Source organism: Sodiomyces alcalophilus (assembly GCF_042370955.1).
Source record: "Sodiomyces alcalophilus JCM 7366 unplaced genomic scaffold ACRALscaffold_2, whole genome shotgun sequence".
Lineage (NCBI taxonomy): Eukaryota > Fungi > Ascomycota > Sordariomycetes > Glomerellales > Plectosphaerellaceae > Sodiomyces > Sodiomyces alcalophilus.
In genome coordinates this window covers 2,511,729-2,530,585 of record NW_027263533.1, presented here as the reverse complement: position 1 = coordinate 2,530,585, position 18,857 = coordinate 2,511,729, and the positions used below count along the sequence as shown (strand labels likewise).

At 56.1% G+C, this 18,857-nt stretch overlaps 5 protein-coding genes across 5 annotated transcripts; 3 read left to right on the top strand and 2 right to left on the bottom strand.

Annotated features, from left to right (window-relative positions):
* Window positions 1-2,675: 2,675 nt before the first annotated feature.
* On the bottom strand, window positions 2,676-4,467 carry ACRALDRAFT_1061304 (uncharacterized protein). Its single transcript, XM_071016399.1, has 4 exons — window positions 3,949-4,467; window positions 3,655-3,859; window positions 3,342-3,544; window positions 2,676-3,263 (listed from the first exon to the last, which is right to left on the bottom strand). The coding sequence occupies exons 1-4, from the start codon at window positions 4,133-4,135 to the stop codon at window positions 3,187-3,189; spliced, it is 672 nt and encodes a 223-aa protein (XP_070877076.1). The 5' UTR covers window positions 4,136-4,467; the 3' UTR covers window positions 2,676-3,186.
* Window positions 4,468-5,112: 645 nt separating this feature from the next.
* On the top strand, window positions 5,113-6,162 carry ACRALDRAFT_1061302 (uncharacterized protein). The gene has a single exon (XM_071016398.1). It carries the CDS (start codon window positions 5,176-5,178, stop codon window positions 5,371-5,373), a length of 198 nt encoding a protein of 65 aa, XP_070877075.1. The 5' UTR covers window positions 5,113-5,175; the 3' UTR covers window positions 5,374-6,162.
* A 1,957-nt stretch (window positions 6,163-8,119) lies between these two features.
* Window positions 8,120-12,263, top strand: ACRALDRAFT_2051758 (uncharacterized protein). Its single transcript, XM_071021624.1, has 3 exons — window positions 8,120-10,533; window positions 10,615-11,067; window positions 11,163-12,263. The coding sequence occupies exons 1-3, from the start codon at window positions 8,373-8,375 to the stop codon at window positions 11,903-11,905; spliced, it is 3,357 nt and encodes a 1,118-aa protein (XP_070877074.1). The 5' UTR covers window positions 8,120-8,372; the 3' UTR covers window positions 11,906-12,263.
* A 450-nt stretch (window positions 12,264-12,713) lies between these two features.
* ACRALDRAFT_2025718 (uncharacterized protein) lies at window positions 12,714-13,679 on the top strand (the record flags this gene model as incomplete). The annotated part of the gene is made up of 1 exon (XM_071020340.1): window positions 12,714-13,679. One exon carries the CDS (start codon window positions 12,714-12,716, stop codon window positions 13,677-13,679), a length of 966 nt encoding a protein of 321 aa, XP_070877073.1.
* Window positions 13,680-14,945: 1,266 nt separating this feature from the next.
* ACRALDRAFT_2040337 (uncharacterized protein) lies at window positions 14,946-18,849 on the bottom strand (the record flags this gene model as incomplete). The annotated part of the gene is made up of 6 exons (XM_071021044.1): window positions 14,946-15,297; window positions 15,383-16,006; window positions 16,080-16,190; window positions 16,263-17,780; window positions 17,875-17,984; window positions 18,070-18,849. 6 exons carry the CDS (start codon window positions 18,847-18,849, stop codon window positions 14,946-14,948), a joined length of 3,495 nt encoding a protein of 1,164 aa, XP_070877072.1.
* Window positions 18,850-18,857: the final 8 nt, after the last annotated feature.

The following is an 18,857-nucleotide window of genomic DNA, read 5'->3' as shown; positions in this document are numbered from 1 at the left end:
CGTCTCTACAGGGGGGTCAGCGGTGTGTGCGTGTGTGAGCAGCGGCCTCTGTGTGTGTGTTGTGTGTTGTTGCTGTTTCCCCTTCTTGCCCTTCTTCTTGCTCTTCTTTCCGGTGGTAACCGGCGGTGGCGGTGCGTCTTGGGCGGGCTCGTCTCCTACACTCTAACCGTTAGACATCACTGCGTTGGCAGGGCCAGGGCTTGATATCGCGGATGCCTGAACTTACCTTTCGTCCCAGCATCTTCCTCTGTGTCAGAGGGGATGGAGAACTTAATGTCGGAGAAGTCGGCAGTCTGGACTTCGAGATTGGCCCGGTGAGGGCAGACCTCGACCTCCTCTTGCCAGTCCATCCTCTCCTGTTGTCGCCCCTTGGGCGGGTGTCGTGGGCAGCAACGTGTAACCTACAGGTTGGAGGGCACCTCCAGTTGCTCAGGCCATGCAGGTGCTCCCAGTTGGAGGGCTGCTCGAAGGTAATTTTCTTCTTCTTTCTTCTTTCTTTTTTTGGGCTACAGGAGGGTGAAGGCCCAAAGAGCCCAAGCAGAGAATAGGAGGGCTAGAGCCGTTGAATGGGTCGTGGACACAGAACAGACGCGGGGCTATTTTCGGAAAATCAAACGCAGATCAAGTATTAGAAAGAAGATGCACCGTTCTGTCTGCACCAAGAGCGAAGTCCGTATGTGTAAGTGTAAGTTGAGTGGTCGAGAGAGAAGAAGTGGAATGGCTGATTCGACAAACGTGTAGGTTGTCGAAGCAGTGGATGGCCTATTCCAAGAGACGGAAAAGGGAAAGGGAAAGAGGATTCGACGAAATCACAAGCAAGAGAGAAGAAGTCGGGACGTTCCCAGAAAAGAAACAGGGCGACAGTCCCTATTGATCCAAGGCCTCAGTCCCGTCACCACATCACGCACGGGAGAAAGTGGTTCTCTCAAGTTCTCAATGCAGGCTACGATGGCGACCCCACGTAAGGAGGCCGGGGTGGAAAAAAAAGTGAGTGTAGAGAGATCGTGCTCGGGGATCATTGGCTCGAGCACGGTTGGCATTGGGGCCACGTCGGTCCAAGACTTGGACGTGGGACTGCTGCCAAAAGGGAGGAGTGAAATGTGACCGACGGTGGGGAGTGTCGAAGACAGGCACGATGCATGCAATGCAATGTCGACAGCGCAGGCAGACCGTCGGCCAGGGTGACTTTGGACCACAGGACGAGAGACGACGAAGAAAAAAAAAGATGGCGGCCCAACGCGATGCAGCGGGACGGGGACGGGTAGGCCAGCAGGTTGCATGAGTAATTATTATTTTCGTAAAAGTAGGAAAATGTCAAGTGGAGTGGCAGAGACCGGCATCGACCAACCAGAGTGGCGGTAGGCATGTAATGTACGAATATGTGCGAGGTTGGGTCGTGGTCTTCGAGATGGGGCATCGGTTTTTTCGGTGGACGGTGTGTGTGGTTGAACCCGCAGACGCCCGATGAAGTGGCACCTTGTCTTGTGACGGTACTACCGCTGTGAATTATGCAAGCGTGCATCTGCATCTAGGCCCGAGTAAAGTGAGAAGAGGAGGAGAGACGAGAGAGATAAGAAGCTCCCTTGGGACAGGGATTAGCAGAACCTCTTCTGTTTGAGTCGAGAGGTAGGGAGAGAGAGCACGTAGTAGTAGTATGGACGGATCAAAGGGAAACGAGAGCCTCCCATCGACAACTCAGACGAGTCAAAGTGTCGACGGGTGGGGGGGGGAGTCACCTCAACTGTGCATCTCCCCCTCCTTTGCCCCTCGCTGTTAGGAGATGGACATGCAACGTGGCTCGCCTCCAAGAGCCTCCATCGCGATGGTGGTGGTGGGCGAGGTATTAACTCGCCATTCTTCCCCGTTTGTTTCGTCTGCTCTGTACAGTGTACTGTAGTATTATCAGTCAGGGCCACTATACTGTTCCCCCGCCCGGTGATCCATTTGCATTGCAGCCTAACCGTTGCAATGCACCTTGCGGGAGGAAGGGGAGATATATTCTCCGTGGTTCAACGACTGTCGTCTGCTGTCTCTTTTCCTCTGCAGTGCTTCTTGTCTGTGAGAGAGAGACTCCTTGCGCATACTGTAACGATTCGGGACAGGCATGTAAAAGCAGGGCGGCCGGGCATATACATAAGACAGTTCATTAGCTCCGTGCAGTGCAGAGAAGCCCGACCCATCGATGCATCCATCGTCAGGGATTAGGGTGGTGAGTTAGGGCCCAACCTCCCCAGCGTCATCTGTCTTTTGTGTCTGGATTCGGACTCCCTCGTTTTTGGGTTGATTTGGAGAGGCAGGGAACAGGGAGACAGGCGGTTGATGCTCTGACTGATGCCATCCAGAGTTCTTGTGATGTTTTGATGAGCGAGACAGAGGGGTGAGGGGTTCGTGGACAATGTGGGATAAGGCAGGTGCTCATGTCAAGTACTCCGTATCGACTTGTTTTAAGCACTGTCAAGGTAAGGTATATCCACGCACTTTCAACACGCAAAGTGACTATGATCAATGAATGGCACTGTACTCACCAACGCCCAACCAGTCATCTGCCATCCTCCCAAACCCATCACCGAGTGACGATAAAAGGTTAGACAGGCCAGAATCGTAGCGCCATGCGTATCCCATAGTCGTTTCCACCGAGCCTGAGATCTCCCGCCGACCTGAGCATTCCAAATCCTGACCACCTAGCGCTGCTAACGTCAAGGAAAGATTGATACACGCCATATACGAGTATTTCATTGTCGTATTATAAAAACTACCGCACCGCCCTAAAACGCAAGAAAGATACGATTTAAGCCTTCCACCACAAAGACAACCTCCGAAAAAGAAACGCACCCCCCTGAGAAAACGTGTCCAAGTTCAAAACGCCGACGCCGCAAGTCAAAAGCTGTAAACCACCATGCAAGGAGTGTGTATGCGTGCGTGCGGGTGTCTGTTGAGAGATGGTCTCGTCTTGTCGAATTTCGCCATTATAACCTAGCACACATTCCCCTTCACCCACACATGTCTCTCGTTTCGTGTCCGAGCAGCTGGCGCCGTGGTAACTGCAAACCAACGTTCTATGAGTCTTGCGTCCAGGTGACATAGCGGCAGGGAGATGTGCGTGCTGCAGATGTAAAGTCGCGAGCGCCCAAAAAAAACTGATCCGGCTTTGAATTTGAGGTGCTAATGTTCCCGAAACTGGAATCCTCACATGGCCATTTCTGCCTGCAGTCTGCGGAGTTCGGCTTCCTCCTCGGATTCCTGTGGCGTGGTCTTCTTCTTGACTGTGTATTCGCATGGGTTAGCATTCACCTGTTCCTGGAAAAGAAATGTCGAACACAGATGGCTCAGGGGTAACGTACGCTCGCCAGTAGCCGCCGCCGGGAGGTCCTGGATCTTGTCCGCTGGCACCGTCCCCGTATTGAGCATTTCCTCGTCGACTTGTTCCTGCCGCATCCGCTCCAGCTCCTCTTCCAACTCGTCCTCGTCTTGCATATCCCCCACCGGCGTCCCCAAGATCTGCGCAATTTCTTCGTTGGCCGCATTTTGCTCCCGGAAGCTCTCCCTGTATGAAATTGTCAGCACCGGGCACAGAAGCCAGGACAATGTTTATATGTATATGTATATACACATATAAAAAGACGGGTAAGGGGAGCAGGAAACAGTTCAACATACATCATAGCATCCACCTTGTCCACCGAAATGTCCTTGTTGATTAGCTTCATGGCCTCCGTGACCTTCTGCGTGGCCTGGACCTCGTCACGAGTGGCCGTGGCTCGGTTGAGAGCCATCTCCTGGGACTCCATCGACTGTATCGAGTTGACAACTTGCTGTCGTTCTTTCTCCTTGCGCAGTTTGCGTGCGACGAGCCGCTTCGCCTCTGTTCGGACGGTGAAACATGCCAGGTCAGTTATCCCGTCACCATCCAAAATCCAGGGGCGAAAAGATTGGAGCCAGGAAATCCCTTACCATTGGGATCTCGCTTGAGAGCCGCCTTTGTCTGGGCTTCCAACTCATCAACCTGTGTCTGGAGGTATGCCGCCTTCTTTTCCAGCATGTCCTTATGCGCCCTCAGCCCGACCACCGCATCCTTCACCTTCGCCTGCTTCTGCTTCTGGCTCGCGGCCCCGCCCCACCAAGACAGCCAACCCGACATGATGATATGCGATATGTGCGGACGGGTATGGTCGATGCGGATGGGGTTCTGGGAGATTCGTCGAAAACCGACGAGGCTCTTGCTCGGTAGGTTTGATTTAAACTCGTGCGAGCGAGAAAATTGCTTCCGTGGCGTTCTGGGGCGGGGTATGGACTCGGCTTGTCGTTGAGGTCACTCCAGGGGTCGTCGTGGTTAACTCGCGCAAAAGGAGGTTCTATTAATGACCCAAACACGCACAAGCCGCGCTTGATGCCAGGTCTCGTTTCTTCGCGATGATAGACGTTCGTGGAAAGGGGAAGTAGCCGGGCTGGTCCGCTAGATAGGATGCCTAGAGTAATCACGGAGTAGGTTCGCTGATAGGTATGATGCAACTTTTAGGGAGACGCCTCCACTCATGTGACATATGAGGGCAGTCCGGACTTTTTCCGAGTTGGTCATATCATGTGATCCTCTTAGTCATCATCGACGTCCCGTGCTCCATGCTCGCATCACGATAACACCAAGCAAGTGCTTTTCGTTTTTCCTGGTATTCCTTTTGGCTGTGAACCGAGCCATCGCCAATTTCCAGAACCATGTCACGAGGCCCTCTACCCTCGCGGATCTGTCTTTTGGGGGAACTTCCAACCAAGAAAGTTGGTGAGAAAGTCCGCTTTCTGGGATGGTATGCCCAGGGCTTCGGCTCGATCCGTACAACGTAGACGGCCTTGACTAACACGCACTCGTCCAGTGTCAGCTCATACCTGCCATCCACGGCCACTCTCATATTGAAACACGAGTTCCCTCCGGGCGCTGATACTAACGCCTTTGTTCAAATCGATCTAGTTCTAGAAAATGTTTCAGCGGAACACATTCGTGTCGGCGAGTGGGTGAACGTCGTTGGCTACCTTACTGCTCACGTTCTTCGCAAGGAGACTCGTAATGATTCTCATGACGTTCATGTCCAGGCCCTGCTGCTCTGGCCGACGGGGCCATTAGACATCCAGAGATATGAAAGATCATTAATATCCTGAAAGAACCGTCTCGCCATGTCATATATAACCATGCTACTGGGTCGAGACCCCATCCTAAGCGGTCGGCTTCGCGGCCAACGGACGTTTCCCCGGGCCCAACCGCCAGATGATGTGGACTATATCAAGAACAAACAACTCACAAAAGTCACACGAAGTTACCGGTCTCTGTTACTCCCAATCGGGAGGTCGGCGGATTGTGGTCTCCGGGCATCTACCAGTCTTCTATGAGGCGGCCAGCTCTGAAAATTCCAGAAAAAAGTACGCCAAGCCTCGGACGCTGAACAGAGAAGGTTCGAGTCGTCCTCGAGGGAGCCGACTGGGTTGAGGATTACCTACCCATCAACCGAATCCGTCTTAGGCGACCGACGAAACCAAACAATATCGTTGGAATGACTTTGTGAGACCGACAAGGAAGATTATCAGAGAAAGGATACAGATCGTACAAACCAAACCACCATCGGAACCTGCACGAAGAAGACGGGAGCCGGGAAATGAAATGAGCCGTCCCGGAAACTTGGTTAGGCGAACATCCCAAACGAGTGCTTACTAATATCACCAAGACCAACCACTTCTAAATTTCCTGATCGCGAACTCTCCAAATTCTTTCTCTTCCCTTTCTTTCTCTAACAGACCAACCAACACCATCACAGGTGAAGACATTTCCCACAGTGCTTCAAAGTAAGTTAAAGCATTTTTTATCCTTTTCGCCATATGCCTTGAATGATGAACCGTACATAGTTACACAGTCTATGATCATACCATGATTATTTTATTCACACTGAAAATTCTGACTTCTCACCTAATATCCACTCCTTTTCTACACCTCAATTTGGGCGCTTGGCTGGGTCGCTAACTGGGATACAAAGTAGTTGGATGTCGCGGATTCAAGCCACGGAGTGGCATACCTTGGAGACAGTCCTTGAGATACGAAAGGCCAATTCTATGTACATTCATGCCGGCCTATCGCCAGTATCGTTCCGTTAATATAAATCTATACAAATGATGGTTCCTCGAAGCAAAATAATATTCTCTATTCCCATGATTGCTTTCTCAATTTTGGTTGGCAAGCAGCCTGTTCCGCTTCCCAGAGCTCAGTGAGAGTAGGCTGGATTTCCTCGGCCCGCAGGACCAAACCCCCCTTACCAAGCTGCGAATCAAGGCGCACCTCCACCGTCAACACCGATGCCCTGCCACGGCGGCCAGATAGGTAGACACGTATCCTTTTAGAGAGAAGCAGCTGGCTACGTACGTATAGGGACTGGCACTCTGATCTTAGTTGTTCAGCAGCCGAGACCGCGAGCTCCAACTGTTCCTCCTTGTGGGTGACGGTCAATGTCGCAGCCTCTTGGACTTTCGTCTGAGTTTGATTTGCTCTAGAAGCTCCCTATTATCCAAACGTGAGGAGGATGTACTGTACAGGGCTGCGCCAATCGATGTCCTGCCTGACGCGCTGACCAGGGGCGAGCTCACCGGCGAGGCCGACGATCGCCTGTGCAGACGTCGTAGCTGGCCTGCTCTCTGGTGCCTATGGGAGAGCTGCTCGAGGTTCAATTGCCGAGGCGGCGATTCGTTTGACATTTGATTTGCCAAGCCCCTGCTGCGTCTTGCTGACAGACGTTCCCCCTCGTCCATCCCGATGTCGCAGATGGATAAGGGAAGACAGTCCGGGAGAAGCAAGCCCTCTTCTCCGTACATTTGAGGATGTTGCGATTTCTCAAGCTCACGTGTGTGCATGGATACTTGTTAGCAGTAGCCCAAACACTGAGAGAACCTCGAGTCATCAGGCGAGGAAGAACAGGACGAGACTCGAGTTTCTAGGACCACACACATCGGTGACATGGACATAACACGAGAGAACTATGATAGAAGTGGTCCTTTGCCTACAATATTCTCAGGCCGTTACTGAAGCAGCGTGTCTCTCCTTCAAGGCAGACGGCGGCATGGTATCGCATCGCATCGGAGCCGAACAGAAGATCAGGGTGGTCTAATTGTGGGCCAATCCCGACGAGCGGGAAGCCCCCATTGGTGATCACCATCCGCAATAGTGTGCCGCTATCAGAGTTTGTGTAGCGTACTCTACTCTCCCAACCACCGTCACCGGCCGCAAACGGCCATTCTGAGGGAATTCGGCAGCTGGTTCGGCCCGTGCCTTGAGACTACTCCGTAGAGCCAAAGACCGTCGAACGCCTTGCTATATCGTGCTTTGAATTCAAAGTCGGGCCAAAGATTTCTTGGTGGAATGAGCTTCCAAGAGGGTAAGGTGGGCAATGAAGAGCTGGGTGATGGTTTGGCTATTTGCAGCCTGACCGGTCGGTGAAGGTTGGCGCTCACGCACTAGGCAGCGGGCAACGAAAGCTATCTTCTTAGACCGACTTGTATTCCTACCTACCTATATAGGTCAGCAGGTCATCCGAGAAGACCCGATGTCTGTGGCGAGTCTATGCGAAGATGTCGGGTGACATAGTGTGGAGTGAGATGGGGATAGGCGTGACAGGGAGGGCGTTCCTTTGCCCACGATAATCGCTACACTAAAGTACCAAGGTAATTATGCCTTGCCCGTCTTTGTTGAAGTGACAAAACATTCTCACCCAATACGAGCCCTACATGTAACACGTCCTACATTCGGATGACAGGTAAGGTACCGTCATGTACCTTTGTATTCCATCTTACGAAGTACACACAGTGAGTGCCTTGGCCAGGAACCTTTACGTTGTACATCAATGACAGCGGTACCTGGTACCCGTGGTGGAGGTATGACGGCAGAGATGGGGCACGAGGAGGCGCAAGAGAAGGCGCAAGGGAAAGAGCCCCTTCCAACGACGTGGGTTGTGACTGCGACTTGGGGCTGAGTACTGAGGCCTGGATGACACCCCTTCCCTTCCACTTCAATCCAACCCAACCCCTCCTTTCGTTCTTTGCTCTTTCATCCTTCTTCCTTCTTTCCTCTCTCCACCCCCCACTCGTGGTCATTTTTCATCTCGACACAACTCATCCACTTGCTTTTTACCTCTCGTTTTCTCGGACGATAACCTGTCAGCTTTCGTAGGTGTTGGTGGCTTTAAAGGCTCCTTTTCTTTATTAGTATCTCTTTTCTTCTCTTTTTCTGATTCTTTTCTTCCTTTTTTACTGACATCATCAGCCTACCGGCGCCTTGACGTCACATGCGACACTTTATCGCCAGCTAGACCTTACCAACGTACGAATTTCCTTCCCATCGCAGGGCCAGAATGCCCTATCGGGAATCCTCCCGCGTCTATCTAGACGACCCCGCCGAGGACGATGCCTACCGATCTACCACTGTCCGGCGCTACAAGGTAGGCTCTGGTCGCGTTGATCGTGTTGACGATGATGACGACCGCCCGTCCCACTACTCGGGCCACTATGGTCGCGAGCTAGACCGACCTCGCTCGGCCTACGATTACCGCGGAGAACACGAATATCCCTACCGCCCCCGGGATCGTGATCGAGACGTCTATCGGGACTCTCGCTATTTTTATGAGAAGGAAGTTGAGCGCGACTGGGATCATCGCTCCCAGGTTAGTCGGGACCGCGACCGAGACCGAGATGAGGACCGAGGCCGCCCACGGGAACGGGATCCGCTCGTATCTGAACCACCGCAGGAAGCGGAAACGGATGTCCGCGTGGAGAAGCGTGTTGAGCACCGCGATGATGGCGACGTCATGGTGGAGAAACGTGTCGAAGAGCGCCGCGAGGACTATCCCGGTGCCGAGATTGAGCGGTACCGCAAGGAGACCGAGTACTATGCTCCATTGAGCCCACCACCCATTCCCCAGCCGCCGCTTGTCATCCGACAGCCTGCTCCGGAACCCCAGAAGATCATCATCCAGGATGCACCCACCCCGTCACCGGTGGTCGTCAATCGAGAGAATCCTGGTGTCATGGTCATCCGAGAACGCGAGCAGGCGCGCGAACTTGCCCGCCGAGAGGCGCGGGATGACGATTACTACTACCGCCGCGAGTCCAGGGAACTAGGGCCGTACCAGCGCGATGATCGGGATTGGGAGTATCATAGGGATCGTCGCCGCCGTCACCGCTATGACCGGGAGTATCCCAGTGACGACGAGGAATATTGGTATCGTCGCAAGACTATCATTCGTGACCGCACTCCTAGCCCGGAACACCAACGACGCCACTTGGCAGGCGGTGCCCTCGCCGGCGCCAGTGTCGCCGCCCTCCTGGCTAGCCGAAAAGACAAACACGGCGAGGTCGCTCCGCACCGAGGAAGCAAGGTCCTCGCCGGTGCTGCTCTCGGCGCCCTCGGCACCGAAGGAGTCAGGCGAGCGCGCAGCGCGTATCAAGAACGCTGGGGCTCCCGGTCTCGTTCCCGGCCCCGTCATCCGATCGAGGGCGCAGTTGACAAGTTCAACGACCACTTTGGCCGGGGCAGGCGTAGGTCTCGCTCTCGGTCGTGGTCTCGCTCTCGCTCTCGTTCTCGCTCTTCGTCTCGTTCGAAGTTGAAGACGGGCTTGGGCGTCGCTGCCGCTGCCCTCGCCATTGCCGGTGCCGCCAAGTACTACCAAGACCACAAGATTCAGAAGGAAGAGGCCAGCAGGGGAAGGAGTCGCACCCGTTATTCGAACCGAGGGTATTCCTCGTCGCGGTCCCGGGGCGGCCGAAGCACCGATAGCGACAGAAAGCGTAGCCGGAGCAAGTCGGTGGCCCGGGCCGCAGCGGTCACGGCGGCAACCACGGGGTTGATCCAGCATTTCCGCGACAAGTCTCGCGGCCGATCGCGGTCCAAGTCGAGGATACGTCAGGGGGCGGAGGTGGTGGCTGCCGGCCTCGCCGGAGGCGGAGCCACCAAGCTCTGGCAGATGCGGAAGGACAAGAAAGAAGCCAAGGAACGGGATCTCAGCGACGAAGAATACGAGGAAGAGCTGCGGCGGCGCGAACGTTCCCGGTCCGGCCGCCGCCGATCCCGTAGCAGGTCCGAAGCCAGACGTCTCCATGGGGAGCCAACTCCCGCTGATCGCGAGCTAGGATTAGTTGAATACGGAAACGACCCGCTCCCCCCGTCCCAGCCACCGTATCCCCCTTCTGACTACGACTACGAGTCGGCCGACGAACGACGACGGCGCCGCCATCGCCGACGCCGCTCCCGCGATGAATACGACGAATCCGACGATGGTAGCCGCAGCCGTAGTCGCAGCCGCAGCCGCAGCCGGTTGAGGAAAGTGGCCGCGGCGGCCGTGGGTACCGGTGCGGCGGCCATGGGGATCAAGGAATACAAGAGAAGGAAGGATAGGGAGAGGGAGGCCGAGGAAGAGGAGGAGGCGGAACGCGGGGGAGAGAGGAAACGGGAGCAGTCTTTTGACAGGGAACACGAAAGGGATCGATCACGGCGACGTCGGGATAGGGACCGAAGACGTGAGGACCCATCTTTTGGATCCAACGGATCATGACCTCTTGAGCGATTTCGCAAGCTGACTTGTGTGACGGCACCTCCAGGTTACGAGAGTGAGGCCAATCCAAACCCATACTATGACGATTATGGCCATCCTCCATCCCCTCCCCACGCTTCTGGGGGGGCCTACTATCCACCACCGCCGCCGCCAGCGGGGCCGGGGCCGGAACAGGGTGGCGCCGCGTACCCCACACCGAACTTCCATACCAACCCGGACTATTCGAACGCGGGCGGTCCCGGCCACGATGCGTACCCGCAATACAATCCGCAAGACTATGGCGGGTATCCTCCGACGGGACCTCCGCCGACCGCGTCCGGGGGTGCGGGGGGTTTCCCGCCGCCGACCCCCGGTGGACCGCCGGTTGGACCTGGGCCTGAGGGCCCGGCCGGTGGCAGACTCGGGCCTGACCAAGTGAGTGATGAAACACCCCGCACCACTCCAGTGCAAGAAGATGCCAGAGTCCGAGACGCGCCACCACCAGCTGCCGCGGGCAATGGTGCGTCGACCTGATTTTTCACTTCAAATCTTGCCGTCAAGCCCTGTAGCACCTGTCCCCATTGGCCTGGACTTTAGCACTGACACGGCTCGCAGATGGTCTAGAACGGAGGCGTCTAAACCGCCGGCCACGCCGTCGGTCCGGGCGCGCACCGTCCGACTTCACAAGAGGACTCAGTCTGCCACCGCTCCCTCTCCCCACCACAAAGTCCGTAAGCTGGGGACCCCTGTCGCCCAAGTCAGCTGCTACTCTGGAGCTTCATCATCAGCAACAACAGCAGGCGGCAGAGAGGGAGCACGAGGAAGACGACGGGGCTGCGGAAGACACATCCCGCTTCGAGCCACCGGTTCTCACTGAATCGCAAGTAGCGGCCCTCCAAGCTGCGCCTAGGCGCCGCCGATCCTCGGACCCGACGTCCAACCGGCCCGTCGCTCGTCGCCGCAGCGCGTCTGATAGTTCGCTGGACGAGGATAGTGACGACACGGTGGAGATTCTCCCGGATCGGTTCGATTCGCAGGGGCGACCTCTTGACGGAACTTGGCATCCAAGACACACTCCAAGGGCGCGTCGCGGCAGCTTCGCGTATCGCCCACAACACCCGGGAGATTGGGACGTGCGCGGGTCATGGGGCGTGGCGGGTACGGACGACGATGTGGTGAACAGGCTCGTGGGTGACATGGAAGGGCTACTTTCGGGACGGAAGCACTGGGTGGACGTCATCCAGGACGTGGTGGTCGGGATGTTGCCGATGGGAAGGCTAAAGGATGTAGATGGGGATGATTATGACGATGATGATAATGATAGGAGGATGAAGCGGCGGAAGAGAAGGATGGGGTGACGGAAGTAACGATTTATGATGCGCTGATCGCTTTAGTTCTTGCTGGCTACGGTTGCAGGGCCGATTTAGGACATTGAATTCTCAAGACTAGTATCCGCTGAGCATATTACCTACTCCGTACGGCGACTGCCTCAGTTGCGAGTTATCCAGGTCACTTTATCTACGCAGCAGCAAGGGAAGTCGAAAAATACTTGACTGTTTTCGTTGTCCTTCGTTTCCTGGGGGGATGAGCAAATGACGAGTCAATGTCCCCAGGACCAGGGTGTTGGGTGGAAGGCAATATGCAGTGTAATCCCGTAGACTCGGTTGTTTGTATTTGTTTGTCGAACAAATTCTATCAGATATCATATAGAAGGTGGAAGCTGTGTTTGCTAAGAATAAGATAAGGGGTAATAATGTCGTGGCGCGTGATATTCATAGGCCGTTGAAATGTGAAACGCGACTTCCTTGGAGTACCTATACTTTGGTTCACATGTACACAGTACTTTGACATGTGTGTTTGACAGATACGAGTAATTACGTACCAAGTCATTGCGGGGCAGTACCTGGATGGACGTCGAGTCCGTCGTCACTCGATTGGTATCTCGACCTTGCGGCTTCGCAACTCTCAAGTCCACCAGGCTACCCACGATAATGGCATCGTTTTCAAGACAAAGTCGCAACTCGAATCAATCTCGATAGCCTGCCTCAGATGGTCACTAACACTTCCCACAAACCTCCTCAAGCACCCACTATCATCAGCCAGCCGGTAACAGTGTGACCCTTATAAATCACCAACACCACCACAACCACCATCACCACACACACCATGGCCACCTCGACATCCATCCCCGAAGCCCTCTGGGCCCAGCAAGTGCCCCTCCACATCACCCACCCCGACTACCCCAACACCCCCTTCGTCACCTCCCTCCCGCGCTTCAGCTACCTCCCCCTCCTCCTCCCCCGCCTCAACGCCTTCTTCCGCCCCGACCCCGACCCATCAACCGGCCACCACCACGCCCACCTCTCCAGCTTCCACCACCACGACGAATCCCCCCCCTCCTCCTCCTCCTCCTCGTCGCCCGCAACATCAGACGGCGTCCTCCTCCGCAACCTCCCCCTAGGCCTCCTCGTCGACCTCTACCGCCCCTCCCTCCCCTGGCGCCTCACCGTCCGCGACGGCCCCGCCTGGGACGTGGCCGACACCTTCCTCAACGCCGCCAAGGAGGCCGATTTCGCCCGCTACGGCTCCGCACGCCGCATCATGTCCCTCTCGCAACCCGACACCGAAGCCCTCTGGCACGCCGTCCGCGATAACGACCGCGCTTCCTTCGCCCGCGTCAACGCCCTCCTCCTCGACGCACCGACGCCTCTCCGCGCCGTCCCGCTGCGCCTCTACGTCCCCTCCGCCCCTGACCCTGGCACTGGTCCTGGCGGCTCTTCGTCCTCATCGCCGCCCGCCGAGCCGGGTACTTTCAAGGTCCTGCAAGCGCTCATTCCGCCCCGTGAAGCCGCCGCCCCGACGCCGTCGTCTACTCCTCATTCTCCCTCCTCTCCCTCGGCTTCATCGTTGGCCAACGTCACATCTCGCCATCGCCAACCATCCCAGCAGCGCCGCCTCGGATCCGTCTTGCGCTCCCTGCTCCCCGCTCTGTTTCCCAGCAGCCGTGACCCGGTCCTGGCCAACGTCCTGCTGCACGGCGCCACGGTGCCCTTTTCGGCTCCTGTCGAGGACCTGATGCGCGAGGCGGCCTATCCCGACGGCTGGCTCTGTCTGACCGTGGTAGTCTTGTGAAGGAGTGTCGGATCGCAGGGATCATCAGCGGGCATTATATTGGCTGCTTCAATGGCAGTATTCGTGGTCATAGTCGAGTGATGAGGTTCATGATGCCTCAACGTGACGTGACATAGGACCAGCATAGCGTGCCGTGCTTCTCCTGAGAATAGAGCAACACCGAGGACACACCACACAGATCAACCTAGGTATCATGCTCGTTTGTAATACATTGATTCTTTTTCATGTACGATTTTGCATCGGCGTCTGCATCTACATACGTCTATTGCTACTGCCGACGCAGATCACAACTGCGCTTTCGTTCCTCCCCCCGAACATCTGCTCCTCGGGTCCTTTCCATCGAGAGTTTCCCCGTCTCTGTTTTATCTTCTTGTCTTTTGCCGACATTCCGGCTTCAGGTCTATTCGGCGACCGAATGCAAAAGGAAGAGGTGAAAAGAGAGACGAAAGAAAAAGAAATACAAACAAAGGCAAAAACAAGACCGAATGTTGGCCGTACATGTGGTATCTCCAAGTGTTTCCCAGGGTTGAATAGAGAAAAACGACAAGAACAAAATGCCAACCCATCCGACCCCTACCCCCTACCACCCAAGTAAACCGTTTCTATTAAAAGAGTAAAAAAAAATGCCCAGGTTCGCAACTGGACGGGACAAAACGAGACCCGGAGCAGCAGATGCAGTACCCCCAAGGCTCAACAGTGATAATACAAGGCCAATCCAGCAGATCCCTTCCTTCCGATGGCCGGCCTGTTCTATCGTCTGCTAAGTCGACATTGTATGCAGAGTAACCAATGCGCCTGGCGGCCGGCCGATGTAATCTCGTCCACCAAAGGCTGCGGAGAAAGTAAGAGATCTGGTGGAATGATATCGGAGCTCGGTGTTGGCTGGAAAGAAGAAATATTCGCTGTTGGTGGCGTCCTTGATGGAAGACCTTCCCGGTCCGACAAGTATCGTCTTTACGGTGGTGTCTCGTCTGCCGCTATACAAAAGAGAATCAAAGTCGTAATGGCCGTGCCAGGGAAAGCCGTGATCCACTCCCGGGGCCATCATGAATCGACCGCCGTTGTTTGCACATGGTCAAAATGGATTTGGCCGTCATCGTCACTCTCGTCGCTAATTTCTGCAAGAGGAAAAGAAAAGGAAAAGGAAAAAGGAAAAGGCGAAGAGGGGACGGCAACCGATCATGGATGCAAGCTCGTCAGTTGGCCCGCTCAAGCCCGCCAACGGTCTTGAACCGGCTCAAGAGCCTTTTCCCTTTCTTCCTCTCCTCACATAGACATAGGCGCCGGTTGCTCCACCGGGTTCGGATTCGATTCGCTCACAGACAGATGAGGAACGTTGGTAGGCGTCGGCTGCCCAGGAGACCGCTGTACCGTGGCGGTATGCGAACTCCGCGAGCTCGTGAAGCTCAGATTGGCCCGCGGATCGTTCCAGAAGAGCTCTTCCCGAAGCCCTTCCAGCATGCGGACGGCAATGGCCAAGGAGCTGGACGGCTGCGCGCCGAGGCTGATCCAGGAGATTGTCCGGTCAAACAAGTTTTGCAGTTTCGCCTCCTTGACGAACTGCCCGAGGAAAGGGTCGCGGTAACAAGCTGCGAGAACGAGAAGATTTCCCCATTGCCTGAGCAGAGTTAGCAGAGTGGCCACACAACGATGCACCCGTAGACTACAGAGCCAAGACGATAAAAAAAAGCTCAACTACTTACGCCATGGCTGTTCCGAAAAAGTTGGTCAGGATCAGTCTCTCGTTCTTCAACCCGTGAAAGGCCTCGGTGCTTTGTACGAGCGCAAAAATGCCCCCTTTCGCCGACTCGACAATCGCAGGGTCGATCTCATCGTACGACTTGGTTCCCGCATCGATGTATGGCCCTCGAGGGTTGTCAGGCCTCGGCCCCGAGAATCCGGACGTACCCGTCCGCGCCTCTGTCTTTTTCCGCTCCGTAAAGTCGAGAATCATCTTGATGAAGGGCCGTAGGGTGATGACTTGGAAGCCCCAGTACTTGGCCCGCACTCGCGCCGTCAGCATGTCCGTCGACGGCGGGTCGGTGTTGGAGAACTGGAACGTCTGAGGAACCCATTTCATCGACCACATCAACGCCTGTGCCGTTTCCAGCGATACCGCTTCCCCCGGCCTTCGGGAGCCGTCGGGAGGCTCATTCGAATAAAACGTCTTGGTGATGAGGTTGCCGTGGCTTCGGAGCACGAGCAGCGCGAGGTAACTCTCCGGGGAGAGAAAGGCCCAGTTGAAATCCGTCAGATTGGGATGCGGCATGAGTTCCTCATACAACAGGATCCCGGACCGCGGTAGAGCGAGTTCCACAACAATGTCGCTAAAGTAAAGGCGAAGAGGACAAGAGTGAGCCGCATGCAATACGAATCGGGCATCAACCAGACCAAACGTACCTTTCCAGCTGCAGACAAGTCCAAAAGGCAAGCAGTACCAAGTTTTCGCGAATTTTCGACGGATCCGGTGACCGCATCTTCTCCTTATACTTCTGGAATCGAGGCAGGTCCCTGGCACAACATCATCGTGTCAGCATGCAAAATCGAACCCTTGCAATTATGCGCCTGGCTGTGTCCTCTTACCTCCGCATAATGATCTGCAAGGCAAACCCGGCATCGACAATGTACTTCACGCTCTGAATCGGGTAAGCGAGCTGACCGTAATACAAGCCTATGAAGATGTTGGTCTGGACATGGCGCAACGTGAGGCTTCCGTTCTGGTTGCCCATAATGTCCGTCGCATTCGCGAGGTACTCCAGCCCCGGAATGATATCGTAGTTCCGCCTCATCGACTGGCCGGCCGTCCTCGACGACGTTCCCTGCCACGACGGTCGTCGGCTGGCCATGCCTGCGCTGTTTTCCCGCGGTGACGGAAATCCGGACGACTGCGACTGTGACGACGGCTGCGACTGCGCGGGCGAGGTCGGATGACCGTTGCGGACAGCCGGGGAGGGATGCGTGCGGTATTCCGACGGTGGTATATCCGGGACCTTGCCTTTGTGGAGGGAGAGCTTGCCCAGAGCGAGGGCGGCGAGAACGAGCGCGTTGTCGACCGTCCGGTAGGGCTTCCCCGGGACGGCGCCCGGCGAGGGTTTGGGCTTGTCGGCCGGCTCGCTCAACGGGGACCGCTTGCGCTTGCCGATGCCGTCGCCCGGCGGCATTTGCGCCGAACTAGCAAACTTGGCGACCGACGGCCCAGCGCCCGACACCTTGGACGTGCGCCGATCTTTGGGTGCCGTCTGGTTCAGAAACGCGCGTACCCAGATCTTGAGGTGTTTCGGCAGGAGGATGGGGTGCATGCTCAGGATATGGTCCTCGAAGCTCTTTATATACTTGAGGACCGTCGCCTCGCTGAAGTCGGGTTGGCCTTGCGGCGTCAGTGTCGAGCTCTTGTAGTCGACCTGAGCCGAAGGGCTGAGGCTCCCAATCTGACCCCAGTCGGCTTGCCCTGTGGGAGACGAGCCAGGGTCCGAGTAGTTCTCCGTGCTGACATCGAGGACGCCGTGCTGGTCGAGCTGCGGAGTCCATCGTCCATGGCCCTCGCCCTTCCCAAACAGCTTGATGACGCCCCTCCTCTCTTCAATGGATTGGGGGAAGTCTTCGGGGTACTGGATGCCCTCTCTCAGTAGCAAGGGCTGAGTCATGGCCCTGATCGGCGGCCACGACAAGAGAAAGCCGGCCGACGTGGTGTGATCCTCGGGGATGGACGATTTTCCTGGGCGCACTGCCGGACCGGGCGGTTCTCTGTCTTCAATATCATCCCTTTCGTCCTCCATCACGGTCTGTTCCAGCTTGGCGTCGTCCACATCGTTTAGATCCATTGGTTGCGTCGTCTCATTGACCGGTGTGAAGACCGGTTGTGGCGTCCCATGGGCCGGGTCGGGCTGCGGCGTTGCCGCCACTTGTGGGGTGCGTTCGAAACCCGCCTCGGCTTGGGCGGGCGCGGGAAGGGCTGGATAAGATTCGGCGTCCGTTTCGACCTTGATACCTCGGAGTAGCGGGAGTTCTCTCTCAAAGTTACTCATCCGCTTGTCGACACTGTAAAGAAGATTCTTCACCTCGGCCAGCGCTTCAAGCATATCGGTCTGGGCTTTATCCGCACTGACGGGCAACAACAATAACAAGTTAGCTTCGCCACAAGTACTTTGACGGGCTCCGACTGAGCGCAACCGGGGGGTGGAGTATTATGACGAACGCTTTGGGTATCGGATCACGATATTTGCATTCCACATTCTTCTCTCGACACGTCTTGCACGGCTTCGTCTCGTCGCATTTTGCTTTCAACTGGCGGCAGTTATCGCAGGCCTTCGGGAGGGGGTGACGGCGTTAGTTTCTTGCCTTCTATGGGAGAACCTCGGGTCAACAAGTAGGAGGGGAGGGCGGGTCGAACCTGGGAAGCTCGTGTTGCTTTTCGTTTCTGCGTCGAAGTGTACGAAACATGGCTATATATGGGCTCTGCGGGCGATGGATGGTGAGGGTAGGGTGTCGGTTCATAGGGAGATGGTTGCGAGATGGGCTGAGGTGTTGGAAAACTGGGCCTGTAGGATATTGGCGTGGGAGGAAGCTGCTGGCTAGCATCGAAGCTCATATGGCGGCGAGAGTGGTCGGAATACGGCTGAGGTCCTGGATGAGGAACAGGCTGCGTCTGATGGGGACCAGGAGGGCCAGCAGAAGGAGGAGGCGGAGGAGGAGGCTGTTGTTGAGAGGGCGGAGGCGGAGGCGGAGGGGGGAGGCTCTCGTTCGGACCACCGCCAGTGGAGTGTGGGCGACGAGGTTGAGAGATGGAGTCGTCGTACATCTCCCTCTTCAGACCAGGGTCTCGTGTCGGCAGAGCGTAGTTGGACAGGCGGGCAGGCGAGGCGGGTTGGCGGTAGTTGTCTTGTTGGACAGGTGTGAAAGGCCCCTGGTCATGGTGTCGACGTTCATGAGGGTAAGGTGGTTGCGACACGGGTTGATGATGCTGCTGTGGAGGGGGTAGTGGGTGAGAAAGAGCCTCGGCACTTCGAGAGGTGTAGGGCGGATGTTGATAGGGCGCGGAGCCTGGTGGCGGAGGCTGTTGCTGTTGTTGTTGCTGCTGCTGCTGCAACGGGGTGGGCTGGGGGAGGTGAGGCCACGGGTTGTTGCTTGTCTCTAGGCGGGGACGCTTGTGTTCAGGTTGCGCCGGATCCATGTTGGGTA